The sequence below is a fragment of the Salvelinus sp. IW2-2015 genome, unplaced genomic scaffold, assembly GCF_002910315.2.
Source record: "Salvelinus sp. IW2-2015 unplaced genomic scaffold, ASM291031v2 Un_scaffold1141, whole genome shotgun sequence".
NCBI classification, from domain to species: Eukaryota; Metazoa; Chordata; class Actinopteri; order Salmoniformes; family Salmonidae; genus Salvelinus; species Salvelinus sp. IW2-2015.
The window spans coordinates 162,710-186,451 of NW_019942752.1; the positions used below are offsets into that span (position 1 = coordinate 162,710).

Genomic DNA, 23,742 nt, shown 5'->3' on the forward strand with positions numbered 1-23,742 from the left:
TACCCACCCCAAATCACACCCTGACCAAACCAAATAGAGACATTAAAAGGGTCTCTAAGGTCAGGGCGTGACAGCCAGATCAGAGGCAGTAGGGACGACCAGGGATGTTTTCTTGATAAGAGTGTGAATTGAACCATTTTACTGTCTGCTAAACATTCCAAATGTAACCAGTACTTTTGGGTGTGAGGGGAAAATGTATTTTCTTTAGAAATGTAGTATTAATGTAGTGGAATGTAGTATTAATATAGTATTAATGTAGTGGAATGTAGTATTAAAATCTACCCTCACCAGAAACCGTGGATGGATGGCGGCATTCACGCAAAACTGAAAGAGCAAACCACCATATTTAACCATGGAAAGAGGTCTAGCAATATGGCTTAATATAAACAGTGGAGTTATTCCCTCCGCAAGGCAATCAAACAAGTGAAATGCCGGTACAGGGACAAAGTGGAGTTGCAATTCAACGGCTCAGACACGAGACGTATGTGGCAGGGTCTACAGGAAATCACAGACTACAAAAAGAAAACCAGCCACGTCACGGACACCGACGTCACGCTTCCAGACAAACTAAACACCTTCTTTGCCTGCTTTGAGGATAATACAGTGCCACCGTCGCGACCCGCTAACAACGACTGCGCCCCACCCTCTCTGTGGCCGACGTGAGTAAAACATTTAAACGTGTTAACCCTCGCAAGGCTGCTGGCCCAGACGGCATCCCTAGCCGCGTCCTCAGAGCATGCGCAGACCAGCAGGCTGGTGTGTTTACAGACATTCAATCGCTCCCTGTCCCAGTCTGCTGTCTCAGCATGCTTCAAGATGGCCACCATTGTTCCTGTGCACGAGAAGGCAAAGATAACTGAACTAAATGACTACTGCCCCGTAGCACTCACTTATGTCATCATGAAGTGCTATGAGAGACTGTCTAAGGATCATATCACCTCCACCGTATCGGCCACCCTAGACCCACCTCAGTTTGCATACCGCCCCAACAGGTCCACAGAGGATGCAATCGCCATCACACTGCACACTTCCCTATCCCATCTGGACAAGAGGAATACCTATGTAAGAATGCTTTCATTGACTAAAGCTCAGCATTCAACACCATAGTATCCTCCAAGCTCATCATCAAGCTGGAGGCATTGGGTCTCAACCCCGCCCTGTGCAATTCGGTTCTGGACTTTCTGACGGACTGCCCCCAGGTGGATGAAGGAACAACATCTCCACTTTGCTGACCCTCAACACTGGGGCCCCACAAGGGTGCGTGCTCAGCCCCCTCCTGTACTCCCTTTTCACCCACGACTGCGTGGCCGTGCACGCCTCCAACTCAATCCTCGAGTTTGCACACGACACAACAGTAGTGGGCTGGGACTACCAACAACGACGAGACAGTCTACAGGGAGGGGGTGAGGGCAATAGGAGTGTGGTGTCAGGAAAACAACCTCTCACTCAATGTCAACAAAACAAAGGAGACGATTGTGGACTTCAGGAAACAGCAGAGGGAGCACCCCCCCTATCCACATCGAAGGGACAGCAGTGGAGAAGGTGGAAAGTTTTAAGTTCCTTGGCGTACACATCACAGACAAACTGAAATGGCCAACCCACACAGACAGTGTGGTGAAGAAGGCGCAACAGTGCCTCTTAAACCTCAGGAGGCTGAAGAAATTTGGCTTGTCACCCAAAACCCTGATAAACTTTTACAGATGCACAATAGAGAGCATCCTGTCGGGCTGTATCACTGCCTGGTACGGAAACTGCACCGCCCACAACCGCAAGGCGCTCCAGAGTATGGTGCGGTCTGCACAACGCATCACCGGGTGCAAACTACCTGCCCTCCGTGCCACCTACACCACCCGATGTCACAGGAAGGCCCGAAAAGATCATCAAGGACAACAACTACCCGAGCCACTGCCTGTTCACACCGCTACCATCCAGAAGGGCGAGGTCAATACAGGTGTATCATAGCTGGGATTGAGAGACTGAAAAACAGCTATCTCAAGGCCATCAGACTGCTAAACAGCAAGCACTAACTCAGAGAGGCTGCTGCCTACACTGAGACTCAATAACTGCCCACTTCAATAAATGGATCACTAGTCACTTTAAACAATGCCACTTTAATAATATTTACATATCTTACATTACTCATATCATATATACAGTTGAAGTCGGAAATTTACATACGCCCTTAGCCAATTACATTTAAACTCAGTTTTTCACAATTCCTGACATTTAATCCTAGTAAAAAATCCCTGTCTTAGGTCAGTTAGGATCACCACTTTATTTTAAGAATGTGAAATGTCAGAATAATAGTAGAGAGAATGATTTATTTCAGCTTTTATTTCTTTCATCACATTCCCAGTGGGTCAGAAGTTTACATACACTCAATTTTTGGTAGCATTGCCTTTAAATTGTTTAACTTGGGTCAAATGTTTCGGGTAGACTTACACAAGCTTCCCACAATAAGTTGGGTGAATTTTGGCCCAATCCTCCTGACAGAGCTGGTGTAACTGAGTCAGGTTTGTAGTTCTCCTAGCACACACACACTTTTTCAGTTCTGCCCACAAATTTTCTATGGGATTGAGGTCAGGGCTTTGTGATGGCCTCTCCAATACCTTGACTTTGTTGTCCTTAAGCCATTTTGCCACAACTTTGGAAGTATGCTTGGGGTCATTGTCCATTTGGAAGACCGATTTGCAACCAAGCTTTAACTTCCTGACTGATGTCTTGAGATGTTGCATCAATATATCCACATCATTTTCCTTTTCATGATGCCATCTATTTTGTGAAGTGCACCAGTCCCTCCTGCAGCAAAGCACCCCCACAACATGATGCTGCCACCCCTGTGCTTCAAGGTTGGGATGGTGTTCTTTGGCTTGCAAGCCTCCCCTTTTTCCTCCAAACATAACGATGGTCATTATGGCCAAACAGTTCTATTTTTGTTTCATCAGACCAGAGGACATTTCTCCAAAAAGTCTGATCTTTGTTCCCATGTGCAGTTGCAAACCGTAGTCTGGCTTTTTTATGGCGGTTTTGGAACAGTGGCTTCTTCCTTGCTGAGCGGCCTTTCAGGTTATGTCGATTTAGGACTTGTTTTACTGTGGATATAGATACTTTTGTACCTGTTTCCTCCAGCATCTTCACAAGGTCCTTTGCTGTTGTTCTGGGATTGATTTGCACTTTTCGCACCAAAGTACGTTCATCGCTGGGAGACAGAATGCGTCTCCTTCCTGAGCGGTATGACGGCTGCGTGGTCCCATGGTGTTTATACTTGCGTACTATTGTTTGTACAGATGAACGTGATACATTTAGGCATTTGGAAATTGCTTCCAAGGATGAACCAGACTTGTGGAGGTCTACAATTTTTTTCTGAGGTCTTGACTGATTTCTTTTGATTTTCCCATGATGTCAAGCAAAGAGGCACTGAGTTTGAAGGTAGGCCTTGAAAGACATCCACAGGTACACCTCCAATTGACTCAAATGAGAATCAGAAGCTTTTAAAGCCATGACATAATTTTCTGGAATTTTTTCCAAGCTGTTTAAATGCAGTCAACTTAGTGTATGTAAACTTCTGACCCACTGGAATTGTGATACAGTGAATTATAAGTGAAATAATCTGTCTGTAAACAATTGTTGGAAAAATGACTTGTGTCATGCACAAAGTAGATGTCCTAACCGACTTGCCAAAACTAAAGTTTGTTAACAAGAAATTTGTGGAGTGGTTGAAAAACGAGTTTTAATGACTCCAACCTAAGTGTATGTAAACTTCCGACTTCAACTGTATGTATTTTAGACCATCTACTGCACCTTGCCTATCCCGCTCGGCCATCGCTCATCCATATATTTATAAGTACATATTCTCATTCACCCCTTTAGATTTGTGTGTATTAGGTAGTTGTTGGAGAATTGTTAGATTACTTGTTAGATATTACTGCACTGTAGGAACTAGAAGCACAAGCATTTCGCTACACTCGCATTAACATCTGCTAACCATGTGTATGTGACCAATAACATTTGATTTGCGTGAAAGTAAAAGTTGTCTAAAATATAAATAGTAAAGTACAGATACCCCCCAAAAAATACTTAAGTAGTACTTTCAAGTATTTTAACTTAAATAATTTATACCACTGCTGGAATCAGGGATGGGGGTTATCATTGGCAACACACCCGGGTCCCTCTTGGGAAAATAACGTTTTCTAATCTATTCACCACTTCAAAATTACTTAATCTGACCAGACATAGGACTGTTTTATATTCCTATTCTCCATTAGAATTCAATATCTGACTTTGCTCTGCGACAAAGAATAGAATTTCTCCATTCTATTCTTTGTCGCAGAGCAATTCTACACCTCCGGAGATCTTGAAACAGACGTGCCTTGACATTTTTCGATTGCAGTTGCGTCCACAAAGGGGTGTGAATATAATCAGTGATGACGATTCCTACAATCTCGCCAGTGGGTCCACCCGCCACATCTGTTGTAGTTTTAAGAACGAGTTTTGACTGCGTAAACCATGCCAATTTAACTGCTATTTAAACTACAACTCCCAGAAGCACAGTCCACAATAAAATTCCGGTGACATTTTTTGGTTACATGATTGAGTACATTCTAGCCAATTAGGGATCTTGTGGAATACCTATGTGGGACATGAGCCCAGCGCATAAAACTGGCCCGTTCTCCGGCGTCTCGCCAGCTCAAAGTGCCACGACTCAATTGAAATAAATAGGAATCCCAGACGGATTGACTGAGAAAGAGAATTTGCGGAAATAGCAGCATATTTATCGCCAGATTGAAGGAAATTCCACAACAAAATCCGAACTTCTTCAACCGCCTCCAAAAGTGGTGTAGTTACATCAGCAGATATATATTTAAAAAAAGAAGGTAGGAATTGTGAAGACCTCTGGAAATCCGAATTACTAGGTCATTTAGCTGACTAATGATGACTGTAACGTTAGCTTTTTTTAATCCTAGTTAGTTAGCTGGCTTGTGATTGTTATCAGACCGCAGCAGACAGTTGAGGAATTTTGTAACAATACTGTAGTAGATATAAACTAACTTAACTAGCTATGAGACTAACTAGCAAGCCAGCTAGCGTGTTATAACAACCTAGTTAACGTTAATTCTCAACTCCTGAGATGTGATGTAACGTTAGTTCGCTAGTTAAAGTTAATTTAGAGTTTCTTTTTTTTTGTTATATAGCTAACGTTACTTGCGATTTTCACATAATGATGACTCTTCCTCATTTCCATTTCACATGCTATGTCAAAAGATTGAGAAATTAGGTCACAGCGTTTTATGACAACAATTTTCAATACTTGCCGAATGCATAATATTTGAAGTATTTCTCACAATATTATGCCGCGTCATGTTTTTTTTTAGAGCTGGCAAGGCAGTCAGAGGGTGGGGGGTAGCTAGCACCCCCTCAGTCAGTGCTCGGTCCAGGGAGGGAGAGAAACCCTTTGGAATGTCCAGACAGACTTGGGCGGGGCGTTGGGGTGTTGACAATATGCCAAGCACTTGTTAGTGAATATGGGTATTTAGTGAATATGGGTATTTAGTGAATATGGGTATTTGCATAAACGACATTCAAAGACTGTCGGGTATGGAGGCGTTTCCGATGGAGTATCATAATGGCAGAGAGAGTAGGAAGGATGGAAAGGGATGTTGGAGTAATATATATTGTTTTCCGTAACGACTGACGCTTCGTTCACACCGACAGTCATTGCATTTTGGTACACCAGAAGTACATTCATTTCCAATGCAACTCTGCGTTTACTTTGCAGAAGCAGTTGCAGTGCGTTCGGTGTGGTGCATACCTTGGATTTATCACATTTTTGCGTATTCGTAGACTGCTTGACAGAAATGGCAGCAGAAGGTGAATGTTGAACTTTTGTTGCATACATATCCAGATGATGCAGCGTTTTCACTATCGGTGTGATCAAGGCGTGAGGTTTGCATTTTTCTCTGCATGCAGTGCTTGACGTGGACTGAAATAGTTTCCGGTACTCATTTTGGCTGCCGGTACTGTTTATATTTAGGTGCAGGAGCTCCACAATACTTTTGAACATGCTGTATATTTTATAAAAGGAACAGAAGCTCAAGCAGTAGAACATTTTTATGGCGCTGGTACTCCGCGCTGGTGAGCTCCTGCTCAAGTCAAGTCTGCATGAAATACTTTTCTTCAGAGGTAGGTGGCACCAAAAGCTTTGTTGCCTTTCCTTTCTACATGCCTGTTTTTGAAGGATGACGTGCAAGTTAGAGGCCCCACACTCTTTTTGCTTTGTCTGTAACCTTGCTTCCTATCCAAATGGAGAGGCTCTTAACTTGACTCACTCTTCCCTTTTTGTGTAGTTTGTCAACTGGTTAATTCCACCAAGCCATAACTTCAGCCTATTAAAAACATTGAGTAGTAAGGCTATGTTAAGTTTGGATGAAGCATACTTCATTCATTTAATTTGCCACGGTGGGTTTAGTTTATTCATCATTTTGCTGTCTGTAATAACTTGTCATTGACGGGTAGCCCTCGTATGTAGGGAACCCCAGATACTGGGACTATACATTTAGACTCTGCTATTCAACCAGACGGCTTCTCCATATTCCAAATGGCTCCACCGTCGGTTTCTGGTAATAGTTGTTTAATGTTTCCTCATTAAACAACTCCTTGTGTACCGAAGATGAAAACATTGCAAGCTTCTTTTCACTCGACCTGGCTTTTTTTTTTTTATGCTAAAATACACACCCCACTATATGCAGAGGGAATTTACGTGTGTTATCACAGCTGTGTACATACCGCCACAAGCAAACACCAATTTAGCCAGCAAGAATCCTCTCACCCGGAATCAGACTTTTTTGTCACGGGTGACTTTAACCAAGCCCGTCTAAAACAAATTTTCCCAAAATATCACCAATGTGTATCCTGCCCCACAAGAGAATCCAGCGTGGTCAATAAAGACTAATTCCGGGTTAGAGGATTCTCACCCGGAATCACAAACATCTGTTTGGCAGATGTCACAAACATCGGTAACGCATACCAAGCCATCCCCCACTTCAGCCAATTAGATCACATCTCTCTGGTCATACTCCCCGCCTACAAGCAGCAACGGAGATATCGATACAAATAAGAAACCTGATGACTTGGTGGCGTGCGACGCATACATAAAATCCATTAGGGATGGAAAAGCCTCTTCGAAGCTGACGTTAGGAATAGTCTTTAGTGAATACTCACAAAGCTGCCAGCCAAGATGGCATCTCTGGCCGTGTCCTCAGTGTTTGCTGATCAACTGGTGGGTGTCTTATTGAACATCTTCAACCTGTCCCTGTCTCAAGCTGTAGCCCACACCTGCTTTAAGGTAGGGACTGACTATCACCCTATCGCGCTCACCTCCGTCATCATGAAGTGCCTCAAACGGTTGGTCATGGCCCACATCAAGGCCAGTATCCTAGGCTCACTGGACCTAATTCAATTTGCCCGCCGCTCTAACAGATCCACTGAATATGCCATTTCAATCGCTATTCACACGAGGAACACCTAATGTGAGAATGCTGTTCATTGACTACAGTTCAGCGTTCAACAGTATTGTTCCCTCTGAGCTAGACACCAAGCTCAGAGCCTTAGGTCTGGACACCATCCTCTGACTGGACCCTGGACTTCCTGACGGGCAGACCACAGACCCCCCCCCCCCACCACAAGCCATCAAGACTGCTGAACGCTTGGAACTGGACTGACCACCTGCTCTGATTCTCCGCACCTTAGCACTCACCCACACAGACATCCACACACACATTCATGCTACAATTGCTGCTACCAGTCTCTTATTAAATTCGTAAAGTATTCAGACCCATTGACTTTTTCCACATTTTGTTGCGTTACAGCCTTATTCTAAAATTGATGAGGGGGAAAAAACTAATTTAATCAATCTACACAATACCCCATAATGACAAAGCAATAACAGATTTTTAGAAATTTTAGCAAATGTATAAAAAATTAAAAAACGGATCACATTTACATTTATTTAAAACATTTATTTCACCTTTATTTAACCAGGTAGGCCAGTTGAGAACAAGTTCTCATTTACAACTGCGACCTGGCCAAGATAAAGCAAAGCAGTGCGACACAAACAACACAGAGTTACACATGGAATAAACAAGCATAGAAAAGTCTATATACAGTGTGTGCAAATTAGGTAAGATTAGGCGAGGTAAGGCAATAAATAGCCCATAGTGGTGAAATAATTACAATTTAGCAATTAAACACTGGAGTGATGGATGTGCAGAAGATGAATGTGCAAGTAGATATACTGGGGAGCAGAGGAGGAAAAATAACAGTATGAGGTAGTTGGATGGGCTATTTACAGATGGGCTATGTACAGGTGCAGTGATCTGTGAGCTACTCTGACAGCTGCTGCTTAAAGTTAGAGAGGGAGATTTGAGTCTCCAGCTTCAGTGATTCTTATTTTTTTTGCAATTCGTTCCAGTCACTGGCAGCAGAGAACTGGAAGGAAAGGCGGCCAAAGGAGGAATTGGCTTTGGGGGTGACCAGTGAAATATACCTGCTGGAGCGCGTGCTACGGGTGGGTGCTGCTATGGTGACCAGTGAGCTGAGATAAGGCGGGGCTTTACCTAGCAAAAATGTATAGATGACCTGGTGCCAGTGGGTTTGGCGACGAATATGAAGCGAGGGCCAGCCAACGAGAGCGTACAGGTCGCAGTGGTGGGTAGTCAGGTGACAAAATGGATGGCACTGTGATAGACTGCATCCAATTTGTAGTTGTCTAACCAATCCAACCAGACACCTAGGTATTTGTAGTTGTCCACATATTCTAAGTCAGAACCGCCCGGAGTAGTGATGCTAGTCGGGCGGATGGGTGCGGGCAGCGATCGGTTGAAGAGCATGCATTTAGTTTTACTTGCATTTACTAGCAGTTGGAGGCCACGGAAGGAGAGTTGTATGGCATTGAAGCTCGTCTGGAGGTTAGTTAACACAGTGTCCAAAGAAGGGCCAGAAGTATACAGAATGGTGTTGTCTGCGTAGAGGTGGATCAGAGAATCACCAGCAGCAAGAGCGACATCATTGATGTATACAGAGAAAAGAGTCGGCCCGAGAATTGAACCCTGTGGCACCCCCAGAGACTGCCAGAGGTCCGGACAACAGGCCCTCCGATTTGACACACTGAACTATGTCTGAGAAGTAGTTGGTGAACCAGGCGAGACAGTCATTTGAAAAACCAAGGCTGTTGAGTCTGCCGATAAAAATGTGGTGATTGACAGAGTCGAAAGCCTTGGCCAGGTCAGTGAATACAGCTGCATAGTGTTGTCTCTTATCGATGGCGGTTATGATATAATTTAGGACCTTGAGCGTGGCTGAGGTGCACCCATGACCAGCTCGGAAACCAGATTGCATAGCGGAGAAGGTACGGTGAGATTCGAAATGGTCGGTGATCTGTTTGTTAACTTGGCATTCGAAGACCTTGGAAAGGCAGGGTAGGATAGATATAGGTCTGTAACAGTTTGGTTCTAGACTGTCTCCCCCTTTGAAGAGGGGGATGACCGTGGCAGCTTTCCAATCTATGGGAATCTCAGACGATACTAAAGAGAGGTTGAACAGGCTAGTAATAGGGGTTGCAACAATTGCGGCGGATCATTTTAGAAAGAGGGTCCAGATTGTCTAGCCCGGCTGATTTGTAGGGGTCCAGATTTTGCAGCTCTTTCATAACATCAGCTATCTGGATTTGGGTGCAGGAGAAATGGGGGAGGCTTGGGTGAGTTGCTGTGGGGGGTGCAGGGCAGTTGACCGGGGTAGGGGTAGCCAGGTGGAAAGTATGGTCAGCTGTAGAAAAATGCTTATTGAAATTCTCAATTATTGTGGATTTATCGGTGGTGACAGTGTTTCCTAGCCTCAGTGGAGTGGGCAGCTGGGAGGAGGTGCTCTTATTCTCCATGGACTTTACAGTGTCCCAGAACTTGTTTGTGCTACAGGATGCAAATTTCTGTTTGAAAATGCTAGCCTTAGCTTTCCTAACTGCTTGTGTGTATTGGTTCCCAACTTCTCTGAAAAGTTGCATATCACGGGGGTTATTTGATGCTAATGCAGTACGCCACAGGATGTTTTTTTGTGCCGGTCAAGGGCAGTCAGGTCTGGAGTGAACCAAGGGCTATATCTATTCCTGGTTCTATTTTGTTTTTGAATGGGGCATGCTTATTTAAGATGCTGAGGAAGGCACTTTTTAAAGAATAACCAGGCATCCTCTACTGATGGGATGAGGTCAATATCCTTCCAGGATACCCGGGCCAGGTTGATTAGAAAGGCCTGCTCGCTGAAGTGTTTTAGGGAGTGTTTAACAGTGATGAGGAGTGGCCGTTTGACCGCAGACCCATTATGGATGCAGGCAATGAGGCAGTGATCGCTGAGATCTTGGTTGAAGACAGCAGAGGTGTATTTGGAGGGCAAGTTGGTTAGGATGATCTCTGAGGGTGCTCGTGTTTACGTATTTGGGGTTGTACCTGTACCAGATTGTCTAGCCTGGCTGATTTGTAGGTATTCAGATCCTTTACTCACTACTTTGTTGAAGCACATTTGGCAGTGATTACAGCCTTGAGTCTTGGGTATTACTCTACAAGCTTGGCACACCTGTATTTGGGGAGTTTATAACATTCTTCTCTACAGATCCTCTCAAGCTCTTGTCAGGTTGGATGGGGAACGTCGCTGCACAGCTATTTTCAGGTCTCTCCAGAGAGATGTTCGATCAGGTTCAAGTCCGGGCTCTGGCTGGGCCACTCAAGGACATTCAGAGACTCGTCCCGAAGCCACTCCTGCATTGTCTTGGCTGTGTGCTTAGGGTCATTGTCCTGTTGAAAGGTGAACCTTTACCCCAGTCTGAGGTCCTGAGCGCTCTGGAGCAGGTTTTCATCAAGGATTTCTCTGTACTTCGCTCCGTTCATCTCCCGACGGAGAGCGGCAGGGACTAGACTCATTTTCAGCGGCAGGGACTAGTCTCCCAGTCCCTGCCGCTGGAAAACATACCCACAGCATGATGCTGCACCTGAGCTCAATTTCGAGTCTCGTAGCAAAGGGTCTGACTACTTATTTACATAAGGTATTTCTGTTTTATATTTGTAATAGATTTGCAAACATTTCCTTTTAGTATAACTCGACCAGTAATAGATTTGCAAACATTTCCTTTTAGTATAACTCGACCAGGGAACGGACCCCCAACCTTCCAATCTCAGGGTGGACACACTAACCACAAGGCCACATAAAGGTTAAATACAATTCTGTTTTTCTCCTCCATCCATCCAACAGGACAGCTAACCTGTCATAGTGGTCATCATGGATCTATATGACCCTCAGACGCTAGGCATCATGGTATTTGGAGGCTTCATGGTCATCTCAGCCCTCGGTATCGTTCTGGTCTCCACCTTCTCCATGAAGGTAGCCTAACTGTTGTTAATGTAATAATATATGCCATTTTAGCAGACGTTTTTATCCAAAGCGACTTATTCATGCATGCATAATTTATTTGTATGGGTGGTCCCAGCGGGAATGGAACCCACAATGCACTGCAAGCACCATTCTCTAACAACTGAGCCATGTCGTTGGGGTAATAATGTCTAAATGTGAACTGTTATATGTTGTCTCCTTCTCCATGAAGGAGACCTCATATGAGGAGGCGCTGGCCAAGCAGCGCAGAGAGCTGGGTAAGACGGCGCCTCTGGGACAGCTGACCAAGAAGGACAAGAAGAAGGAGAAGGTAAGACGAGATCAAACGAAACTCTACCCAAATGTTACTCTAGCTCTGTGTGTGTTGCCCCAGTATCTGTGTGTTAGAGACGTCGACGAGGAGTATGACATGCCTGCTCTAACACCCAGGAAGCGCCGATTCATACTCCCACTACACGGCTCTGCAAGTGTTAGAATGTCAAAATACGTTTTTTTTTACCTCACCAAATATTGAGTTTCGCTGAGCGTCTGTTTTTATTTACTCCTGTTACGTCCGGTACATATTTCCAAAAAAGGTCTAAATAAAAAATAAATGTTGAAGCAAACAAAAAATGCCTGTTCGGCAGCTCCAATGTAAATGACATTACTGTTGCGCACCGATCTGAAGTCCAACCACTCAGTAGTGTCAATAGCACCTCGTTGTGGCTGCCGGTGTTCATGCTACACCACTGCTTATAAAACTATAAGTTAATGATGTGTCAAATAAATGATCTCCAGCTCAGGACTCCAGCTGTGTATTTGTTTTGTTAACTTGCTAGCTAAGTTGGCGAAGATGTCAAGATCAATCTTCTTGGTCACAGCAGAGACATTCAACCCCCTACTGGATGAAGATCTACTTTTTGTTTTTAAAGAAGTAGCGCCTCTTGTGTGCACTTCCGGTAATACCGTATGCTACAGAAACGGTATGACGGTATGAACATCTGTGTTTGAGGACACATACTGTAGCACATTGTGATTGTATAATACATGTTCTAAATTAAATGTATTCTTATTATCATTAAGGCGTCTGAGAAGAGGAACCGGGGTAAGAAGGAACACAAGCCTAATGGGAAGCTTCCAGAATTAGAACTAGAGGATATCCCAGTGGCCGAGCCTGAACTAGCCCCAGAACCCGTTTCTGCCCCCGAACCTGCCCCTGAACCTACCCCTACCGCTGCTCCCGAACCAACCGCTGCTCCCGAACCAACCCCTGCTCCAGCTCCCCCCGTTGTAAAGGCCTCCCCTGCTCCAAAGAAGAAGAAAGAGAAGAAGATGATGGCTAAGGTTGAGCCAGCCCTGGCTGCTCCTGCCCCAGCCCCCATGGCCCCCTCCAAGCCCGCCCCTGCCGCACCAGCCCCCATTGCCCCCTCCAAGCCCGCCCCTGCCGCACCAGCCCCCATTGCCCCCTCCAAGCCCGCCCCTGCCGCAGCAGCCCCCATGGCCCCCTCCAAGCCTGCCCCAGTCCTGGAGGCTGTCACCAAGGAGGTCCCTGTGATGGCAGTGCCCCCGGTGGGCTCCCAGCGGACTGCATCCAAGGCTCAGGAGACAAAGGCACATGACCTTTCCAAGAAGAAGGCGTCCTCCAAGAAGAAGACGGAGTCTGGTAAGGAAGTTTGCCTATTTTCAATCATTTTACATCCTAGTTATTTTGTCCGATAACTAGAGCAGCACAACTGTTGATAATACAGCATGTTTAGGTTCCATTTCTAACTAGTAGGCTATTGGATTAAGATAAATATTTCTTAATTTTAGGAATGGATTGGAAATTAAATATTATTTATTTACTCTAAATTGTTAGTGCTTATCTAGGATTATAAACTGGGTGGTTAGAGCAGTCTAATTTGTTTAAAGCCTACATGTATAGTAATTTTTGTATTTTTTTATTGTTTAGTCTGTCTTTCGGATGGGATGTGACTCTCTGTGGTCACGTAACGATCCCATGGCACTTATCGTAAGAGGAGGGGTGGTCAACCCCGGTGTCCTGGCTAAATTCCCAATCTGGCCCTCATACCATCATGGTCACCTAATCATCCCCAGTGTACAATTGGCTCATTCATCCCCCTCCTCTCCCCTGTAACTATTCCCCAGGTCGTTGCTGTAAATGAGAACGTGTTCTCAGTCCAACTTACCTGGAAAAATAAGGGTTAAATAAAAAAATGTAAAATGGTTTAGTCTGTTCAGGGTCTGTCTGTAAGTTGTACATGTCAAGATACCATTCTTCCTTCTGTGGGTCATGTTGTGTGACAGACGGACGGACAGTCAGTCAGACGGATACAGTGGTAACGGCTAGCCAGGATGTTACAAGATATCTCTTTGTTTGAACGGCTGAACATGGTCGTCTAGGCAGGAAGTACTTTAGCCATAACACAAACACTACTGTAGTCCTCCTCCTATGGGGCTTTTCCTTCTAGACTTACCCCCACACCAGGGTATCACCAGTGTTTCATCTTAATGTCCGCTTTGTCAGTTGACACAGCCTCTCAGTAACCCAGATAGTAGGCTGTTTCTCTGGTTTCCAGAGGGCTGTCTCTGTCTGGTGCCACTCTGCCCCAACGACCACTCAGCCTGGGGGACAGCTGCCCAGTTTCCACCCCCGCCATGGGAGTTTGGGAGTTTACCCACAGCCTTCAGATCAAATCAAACTTTATTTGCCACACGTGCCGAATACAGCAAGTGTAGACTTTACTGTGAAATGCTGACTTACAAGCCGTTAACTAACAGTGCGGTTCAAGAAGAGGAAAATATTTACCAAGTAGGCTAAAATAGAAAATAATAATAAAAAGTAACACAATAAGAATAACAATAACGAGGCTATATACAGGGGGCACCGGTACCGAGTCAGGGTGCGGGGGTACAGGCTAGTTGAGGTAATCTGTACATGGTGGTGGGGGCGAAGTGACTATGCATAGGTAACAAACAAACAGCGAGTTGCAGAAGTGTACAAGAGGCGGGGGTCAATGTAAATTGTCTGGTAGCAATTTTTATGAATTGTTCAGCAGTCTTATGGCTTGGGGGTAGAAGCTGTTGAAGAGCCTTTTGGTCCTAGACTTGGCGCTCCGGTACCGCTTGCCGTGCGGTGGCAGTGCGATTGAGATTGCGTCATCTGTTGGGGCGGTATGCGAATTGGAGTGTGTCTAGAGTGTCTGGGATGCTGTTGTGAGCCCTGACCAGCCTTTCAAAGCACTTAATGGCTACCGACGTGAGTGCCATGGGGCGGTAATCATTTAGGCAGGTTACCTTCGCTTCCTTGGGCACATGTAGGTATTACGGACTCGGTCAGGAAGAGGTTGAAAATGTAAGTGAAGACACTTGACAGTTGGTCCGCGCATGCTTTGAGTACATTTCCTGGTAATCCATCTGGCCCCGCGGCTTTGAATGTTGACCTGTTTAAAGGTTTTGTTCACATCGGCTACCGAGAGCGTTATCACACAGCCATCCAGAACAGCTAGTGCGCTCATGCATGCTTCAGTGTTGCTTGCCTCGAATCGAGCATAAAAGGCATTTAGCTCGTCTGGTAGGCCCGCGTCACTGGGCAGCTTGCGTCTGGGTTTCCCTTTGTAGTCCGTAATAGTTTTCAAGCCCTGCCACATCCGATGAGCGTCAGAGCCGGTGTAGTAGGATTCAATCTTAACTTCTTGTAACTCCTGTATTGACGCTTTGCTTGTTTGATGGTTCGTCGGAGGGCATAGTGGGATTTCTTCTAAGTGTCCGAATTAGCTCGATGCGGAGGTTGCCTGTAATCCATGGCTTCTGGTAGTGATGTGTACGTACAGTCACTGTGGGGACGACGTCATCGATGCACTTAGTCATCGGCTTCATCAATGAGGTGGTGTATTCCTCAATGCCATTGGATGATTCCCGGAACATATTCCAGTCTGTGCTAGCAAAACAGTCCTGTAGTGTAGCATCTGCGTCATCTGACCACTTCCGTATTGAGCGAGTCACTGGTACTTCCTGCTTTAGTTTTTGCTTGTAAGCAGGAATCAGGAGGATAAAATTATGGTCAGATTTGCCAAATGGAGGGCGGGGGAGAGCTTTGTATGCATCTCTGTGTGTGGAGTAAAGGTGGTCTAGAATTTCCCCCCCCCCTCGTTGCACATGTAACATGCTGGTAAAACTGATTTAAGTTTGCCTGCATTAAAGTCCCCGGCCTCTAGGAGCGCCGCTTCTGGGTGAGCATTTTCTTCTTTGCTTATGGCCTTATAGAGTTGGTTGAGAGCGGTCTTAGTGRCAGCWTCGMTCTGTGGTGGTAAATAGACGGCTACGAATAATACAYATGAGAACTCTCTTGGTAGAGAGTGTGGTCGACTGCTTATCATAAGGTACTCTACCTCAGGCCAGCAATACCCTGACACTTCTTTAATATTTCGTACATCGTGCACCAGCTGTTATTGACAAAAAGACACACACCCCACCCCTCGTCTTACCGGAGGTAATCATTGGAAAATAAAATTGATGACCTTCTATTAAGATGATCTCACCAACTGGATATCAAAAACTAACATCTTATGTTTCACCGAGACGTGGCTGAACGAAGAAACGGACAATCTAGCCGGAGGCGAGCGAGTAAACTGTTCTGCCAGTGCATGGAAAATCCAGCCAGCTCTATATTGTCCGTTTCTTCGTTCAGCCACGTCTCGGTGAAACATAAGATGTTAGTTTTTGATATCCAGTTGGTGAGATCATCTTTAATAGAAGGTCATCAATTMTATTTTCCAATGATTGCACGTTTAGCAAGGAGAATGTGAAGGCATTGGGTGTTTACTCGCTCGCCTCCGGCTTCTCAGAAGGATCCCCGCTCTGCGTACCCTTTTCCTGCCGTCTTTTCTTCACTCAAAAGGTGTGGATCTGGGCGTGTTCCAGTGAAAGCAGGATATCCTTCTCGTCGGACTTGTTATTAAAGGAAAAAGTTTATTCCAGTCCGCGGTGAGCAAATCGCTTTTCTGATGTCCAGAAGTTATTTTTGGTCATAAGAGACGGTAGCAGAAACATTGTGTACACAATAAATTACACAACGCTAAAAAACGAACAAAATTGGTTGGGAGAATGTGAAACGTCAGCCATGTTTTTCGGCGCCATGCTTTCCATTAGGCAGACATAATAAGCATATTAGACATTTACTATTACACATGTTTTGCCTTTCGTTTATGGCCTTTTATCTCTCAAACATCCCACAGAGACAAAATATATTGTGTAAAATATCAGTGAAACTGAATAAAATACCCAGGGCTACCCGCTAGTGCTGCGAAGCTAATGGAACTATGGATGACGGTTATTGATGAGACAAATGACAGAGGTCACACCTTATAATCCTTCCTGAGTGGATATGGTGCTGTTGCAGGGAGGGAGGCGTTGCCTAGGCAACCAAAGACTRGTTTGCTGCAACACCTTGCATGTGTCAGCAAGGAGCAACAAAGTCAGTTTCATCACGTTGTAAAGAGTCCATGTTACCCCGGAGACGGGTCAACTGCTTGAATGCACGGCCGACCCGTCTTCAGTCCGCTGTTCTTTTCTACTTTATAAACAGTTATGACAGGTCATTTATTTTAATGACGATCTTCATCCATAATTGTCATTACAAAAGATTTTAATACTATATTATTTGTTCTCCCTGTTACTTAGCCTGCAGGCAGTGCAGGAAGTTCCTCCCCTGTTTTACTAGCCTGCAAGGCATGGCAGGAAGTTCTCCCCCCTTTTACTATAGCCGCAGGAAGTTTTCCATCACCTGTTACTTAGCCTGCAGGCAGTGCAGGAAGTTCCCTCCCTGTTACTTAGCCTGCAGGCAGTGCAGGAAGTCCTCTCTCCCCTTTTACTTAGCCTGCAGGAATTTTCCTCACCTGTTACTTAGCCTGCAGGCAGTGCAGGAATTCTCCTCCCCTTTTACTTAGCCTGCAGAAGTTCCTCACCTGTTAACTTAGCCCTGCACATGGGCAGGAAGTTCCTCCCCCTTTTACTTAGCCTGCAGGCAGTGCAGAAGTTCTCTTCCCTTTTAACTTAGCCTGCAGGAAGTTCCCTCACCTGTTACTTAGCCTGCAGGCAGTTCTCTCCCCTGTTACTTAGCCTGCAGGAAGATTCCCTCACCTTACTTAGCCTGCAGGCAATGCAGAAGTTTCCCTCTGCTGTTACTTAGCCTGCCAGAAGTTCCCTCCCCTGTTACTAGCCTGCAGCATGCAGGAAGTCCCTCTCTGTTACTTAGCCTGCAGGAAGTTCCCTCCCTGTTACTTAGCCTGCAGCATGCAGGAGTTTCTCTCCCTGTTACTAACCCACTCAGTAGCCGCAGTGTGAGAACTCAAACTCTTTAACGAAGGCAACCATCAAGACTATCAGGAATTATCCCCACTGACCTTCACCCCACCTTACCAACAAGACACCTTGGTGAGAGCTTTTTCCCAGTAGGGAAATGGGGAATAAATGTGTTTTTCTGTCAGGTCTGTCTTCATTGTTTTGGACGTACTGGTGGTGTTCATTGGGAATGTATGTGATCATGTTCTCTCTCCTTAGTATAGCAGCTGACTTGTAAACATTTGTCCCTCCCTTTTCCTCGCTCCTCTCCCCCTTTTTTCTCTTTCTCCCTCTTTTTCCTCTTCCCCTTTTTCTCTCTCCCCTTCTTTTTCTCTTCTCCCTTTTTTGCTTCTCTCCCCTTTTTCCCTTTCTCCCTCTTTTCTCCTCTCTCCTCTTTTCTCTTCTCTCCCTCTTTTTCTGCTCTCTCTCCCCTTTTTTTTCCTCACTCCTCGCTCTCTCCCCCCCCTTTTTTTACCCCTCCCTTTTGGCACTCTCCTCACCTGTACAGTTGTTTTGACCCTTTGTCTGTTCCCCCCTGTTCCTGCCCTACAAGGCCCTGGTCTCTACCGTTAGCAGTATGGTCTTCAGTCAGGGAGAGGCCCAGCACCTCCTAGAGATCCTCTCTGACAAGGCTGGCATCAGACAAGACACCTGGCACATGGTAGGACCGTGGGTGGGGTGGGAGATACCACTGAGCGGTTATTATATGACCCAGAATGGGATGGGAGATACCACTGTGGGATTGAAGGGGGATTTSAATAATGTCAGGCTTGGAGTGGCGGGTAGGGAATTCGGCAGGGCACATGGTACAATCCGATTGGGACTGGGAGACGTCATTCGAAGGGGTTAGAGCGGCGGTGGTTTGGGACGGGACAAASCACTGTGTCGACGGCAGGTAGCTTAACGGTTAAGAGCGTTGGGCCAGTAACCAAAAGGTTGCTGGTTCGAATCCATGAGCCGACTAGATAAAAAAAATCTGTCTGTGCCCTTGAGCAAGGCACTTAACCCTAATTGCTCATGTTAGTCGCTCTGGATAAGAGCGTCTGCTAAATGACTAAAATACTGTTTAAATGCAATTGGGGGGGGGGTCAGACTCAGACGCACTACAGATGCTGATGTTTATGGTGACGCTGTGTGTGGTAATCAGGCTACTCAGAAGGGCGACCCAGTGGCTGTGATGAAGAAACAGTTGGAGGAGAATCAGAAACAGCTCACTACTCAGCAGGAGGATGCTTCTGCAGCCAAGAACAGACTCCGGGAACTCAGCAGGGTAACACACACACACACACACACACACACGCACACACACAATGAGCAAGAGGACACCACAACAGCTAGGAACAGATTCTGGGAACTCAGCAGGGTACCAGACACACACCAAGGTAAAACACATGTTGAGAAGATCTCTGAAAGACCACTTATTAACCACATACAATAGAACTCCCCATGAATGTGTTGGACCATTGTTTACCTCGGTCTTTGTCTAGGAGCTCTCGGGTCTCTGTCTCTCTAGGAGCTGTCTGATGGTGTGGTGTGTGTCTCTCTCTCTGCTCGCTATAGGAGCTCTCTGCTGAGAAGTCCAAGGTAGCCAGTGTGGAGACAAGGCTGAGTTCCCAGCTCTCGTCCAGGGAGCAGGAGATGATCGCCCTGCAGGCTCGTATGCAGGCCTCCTACCAGGACCACGTAGCCCAGACACAGAAACTCAACGCCAAGGTACTAATGTAAATGAGAATAGTAGAATACGGGCCTCCTACCAGGYCACTCTGTCCCTGTCGGCCTCTGTGACTTTCTCTCAATTGAATTAAATGTGCTTTATTGGATTTAAATGAATTATGCAAAGATTGCCAGAGCATTCAAAAACAAAGTGAAAAGTAAAATCCCTTCCTCTCAGGTCCTCAGTCTTCAGGAGCAGTTGGAGTCTGGTCCCACGGCCCAGCTGACTCGTCTGCAGCAGGAGAACTCTATTCTCAGAGACGCACTGAACCAGGCCACAAGCCAGGCAGAGAGCAAGTAGGTGTCTCCTCCTACCCTAACCCCTAACCAGGCCACAAGCCAGGCAGAGAGCAAGTAGGTGTCTTCTCCTACCCTAACCCCTAACCAGGCCACAAGCCAGGCAGAGAGCAAGTAGGTGTCTCCTCACTCAAAAACAAGCTAGACTAACCAGGCACAAGCAGGCAGAGACGTAGGTGTCCTCCCCTGACTCTAACCTAAATAGGCCAAAGCAGGACACGCAAGTAGGTGTTTCTCTACTGTAACAGGCAACAAAGCAGGCGAGAGCAAGTAGGTGTTCCTCCTACCAAACTAACCAGGCAAAAGCCAGGCAGAGAGCAAATCAGGTGTCTTTACTACCCTAACCCCAACAGGCACGAGACAGGCAGATGAGCAAGTAGGTGTCTCTCTACGCTACAACCTAACAGTTGCCACAAGCCCAGGCAAAGAGAGCAAGGATAGGTGTCTCTTCCTACTACTAACCAGGCACAAGCAGGCAGGAGCAGTAGGTCGTTCCTCCTATACCTTACCATACCAGGCCACAAGCAGGCAGAGAGCAAGTAGGTTGTCTTCCTCCTTAACACTAGACCTAACGTAGGCCACACAGGGCAGAGAGCAAGTAGAGTGGTCTCTCTGTCAATACAACCTAACCAGGCCACAAGCAGGCAGAGAGGCAGATAGGTGTCTTCCTACCGCTAGACCTACCAGGCCAGAAGCCAGGCAGAACGAGCAATAGGTGTTCCTCTACCCTAACCTATCCAGGCACAAAGCAGGCAGAGCAGGCAGAGTTAGGTTCTTCTTCTCCTAACCGAAGGCAGAGCGAGTAGGGACCCTACCTAACCCTAGCGGCCACAAGCAGGCAGGAGAGCAGTAGGTGTCTCCTCTCTACCCTACCCTAACCATGGACAACCAGGGAGAAGAGCAGGTAGGTGTCCTCCTAACCCTAACTAGGCACACAAGCCCGAAGAGCAAGTAGGTTGTTCTCCTACCCTAACACACCTAAACCAGGCCAAAGCAGGCAAGAGCAAGTAGGTGTTGCTCCTCTCTACCCCTAACAGGCCACAGCCAGGCAGAGAGCAAGTAGGTGTCTCCTCTACCTAACTAACCAGGCCACAAGCCAGGCAGAGGCAAGTAGTGTCTTTCTCTTCCTCTAACCCTAACGGCACAAGCCAGGCAGAGAGCAAGTAGGTGTCTTCCCACACCTAACCAGGCACAAGCACAGGCAGAGAGCAAGTAGGTGTCTCTCCCTACCCCTAACAGGCCACAAGCCAGGCAGAGAGCAAGTAGGTCTCTTCTCCTACCCTAGCCTAACAGCACAGCCAGCGGAGAGCAAGTAGGTGTTCTCTCCCTAACCGTAACCAGGCCAAAGCAAAGGCAGAGAGCAAGTAGGTCTTCTCCTACCCTAACCCCTAAACCAGGCCACAAGCCAGGCAGAGACAAGTAGGTGTCTTGCTCCTAACCTAACCAGGCCACAAGCCAGGCAGAGAGCAAGTAGGTATCTTCTCTACCTTAACCCCTAACCAGGCAACAAGCCAGGCAGAGGCAAGTAGGTGTCTCTCCTACCCTAACCAAGGCCACAGCCAGGCAGAGGACAGTAGTGTCTTCTCTCTACGTAACCAGGCAGAAAGCCAGGCAGAGAGCAGTAGGACTCTTCTCTCTACCCTGCACGAACCCTGAACTAAGCCATCAGCCAGGCAGCAAATAGGTTGCTCCCCCTGTCCTTTGTCCCAGCCCCTAAATGTTTTAGTAAGAAGAAAACATTTGAGAATAAACCATAATCTGGTGTTTTGAGAGTGCAAATGGAACTGCAGATCAAATACATTATGGTCTAGGGTTACTAGGGTCTAGGGTTACTAGGGTCTAGGATTACTAGGGTGAGGTTCTGCTGTGGCGTGAGGTTCTGCTGTGGCGTGAGGTTCTGCTGTGGCGTGAGGTTCTGCTGTGGCGTGAGGTTCTACTGTGAAGCCCACGGCGTGAAAAACAAAACAATACCTGCACTTGTCTTTTTTCCTAATATCACTGATTTTGGTGATAACTACTTTGAGGAAAAATGTACTTGCTACAACTGTGTGGTTGTTTCCTGTAGATATCTTTAGATGAATACATTTAACTGTAAGTTGCTCTGGATAAGAGCATCTGCTAGAGGACTCAAATGTAAATGTCTCTCCTCAGACAGAATAGTGAGCTGGCCAAGCTGAGACAGGATTGTGCCAAACTGACCAAGGACCTGGGGGAGAAGAGTGTAAGCCTTCAGACTGATGAGATCATCAGGACTGGACTGGAGGCCAAGGTGTCTTCTGTAGAGAAACAACTGTCTTCACTACAGGTAGGACTGGCGCACACACACACGCACACACACACACGGTCAGACTGATGACTACATCTGGAGAGTGGGCTGGAGGCTGCCAGTTTGCTGAGAGCCTCGCCTGGCCTTACCTACTGGCTGCCCCCCCCCACACACACACACTCATTTTATAATCATATTGTCATCAAAGGTCTCTGTCTCTCAACCCTTATCTATTGGCTGGTCCCCTTCACCCCTCTAAAGCGCCGGTAATGGGGGATGGATCTCTGATGGGTTTGTAATCACAGAGCTGTGTGTTGGACTGGAATGCAACCACAGWATAATGGGGCTGGCTGCTGGCTGTAAGGGAATGCTTTTCTCTCTCAGCACCAGATGGAATGTGTGCTACGTGCCCAAGCAAGGCAGTACTCCATTCTGCATGTGCTGTCTGTAAAATGGCCGCCATCTAACTGACTGTATGTATACTGTACATCAGACTGTTTGCTGTATGGAATCTACTACGGTTACTACTACGGTTACTGCTACTACATGGGGTCAATTTCACACCCTATGTATTGAATTCAAAAGTAAAAAATAATCGTGAACATAACAAATYTAGTTGAGAATCTAAACATATTTTTTGAGGACGGGTGAAATAATGGCTGTTAAAATCGAAAACCAAACAATTGAAAGCAAAATGTAGAGAATTGTAAATAAAAATAAGCCCTCAAAAGGCTGCTGCTAAGGCTCGTACAGCAGGGTCAGGTAACTTTACTCCATTGTTGACATTTGCAACTGCCTGACCTGCACAGAGTTTAAAACACTAGCACACCCAGCTGGGTTTAGTACATAAGCTACATCCTAATGCAAGGGGGCGCAAAGTACAGCCCATGGGCTGGAGAGGCGAAGGTCGAGAGCCGTGCGTCCTCCGAAACACGACCCAACCAAYRRGCACTGCTTCTTGACACAATGCCCGCTTAACCCGGAAGCCAGCCGCACCAATGTGTCAGAGGAAACACTGTGCACCTGGCGACCGTGTCAGTGTGCACTGCGCCKGGCCCGCAACAGGAGTCGCTAGTGGGCGATGGYACAAGGAAATCCCGTCCTGCCAAACCCTCTCCTAACCRGGACGACGCTGGGCCAATTGTGCGCCGCCTCATGGGTCTCCCAATCATGGCCAGCTGTGACACAGCTTGGGATCGAACCWGGGTCTGTAGTGACGCCTCAAGCACTGCGATGCAGTGCCTTAGACCGCTGCGCCACTCTGGAGGCCCCCGCAAATTGATTTTAACAATTGGTCCCCTAAAAAATGTGGCCCTAAAGCCAACAAGTTTGCCCTCCCCTGTCCTAATGGAATGGATGCTGTTTATCATGGGATGCTAATGTACAAAACACAGCCGGTGTATCCATGATAAACAGCATTCCATTAGGATCTCACCCGGCTGTGTTTTGTACATTAGTTACATCCCATGATAAACAGCATTCCAATAGGATGTACTATTGTACAAAACACAGCCGGGTGTGATCCAAAGATAAACAGCATTCCAATAGGATGTAACTAATGTACAAAACACAGCTGGGTTGATCCCATGATAAACAGCATTCCATTAGGTGTAACTAATGTAACACAAACAGCCGGTGTGATCCCATGATAAAAGCATACCATTAGGTATCTCACCAGGCTGTTTAGTTAATTATCTACATCCCAATGGAATGCT

The 23,742-nt window shown here is 46.4% G+C and overlaps 1 protein-coding gene across 1 annotated transcript in view; it reads left to right on the top strand.

The window, feature by feature from the left end:
* The first annotated feature begins 4,621 nt into the window (after positions 1–4,621).
* LOC112069882 (ribosome-binding protein 1) overlaps positions 4,622–23,742 on the top strand; it is a 42,365-nt gene continuing 23,244 nt past the window's right edge. The window contains exons 1-9 of the mRNA XM_070438764.1: positions 4,622–4,874; positions 11,293–11,421; positions 11,642–11,740; positions 12,493–13,072; positions 18,279–18,412; positions 18,899–19,021; positions 19,312–19,464; positions 19,643–19,761; positions 21,913–22,066. Of these exons, the coding sequence (XP_070294865.1) occupies positions 11,320–11,421; positions 11,642–11,740; positions 12,493–13,072; positions 18,279–18,412; positions 18,899–19,021; positions 19,312–19,464; positions 19,643–19,761; positions 21,913–22,066 (1,464 nt within the window). The 5' untranslated portion in view covers positions 4,622–4,874; positions 11,293–11,319. The remainder of the gene's footprint in view (positions 4,875–11,292; positions 11,422–11,641; positions 11,741–12,492; positions 13,073–18,278; positions 18,413–18,898; positions 19,022–19,311; positions 19,465–19,642; positions 19,762–21,912; positions 22,067–23,742) is intronic.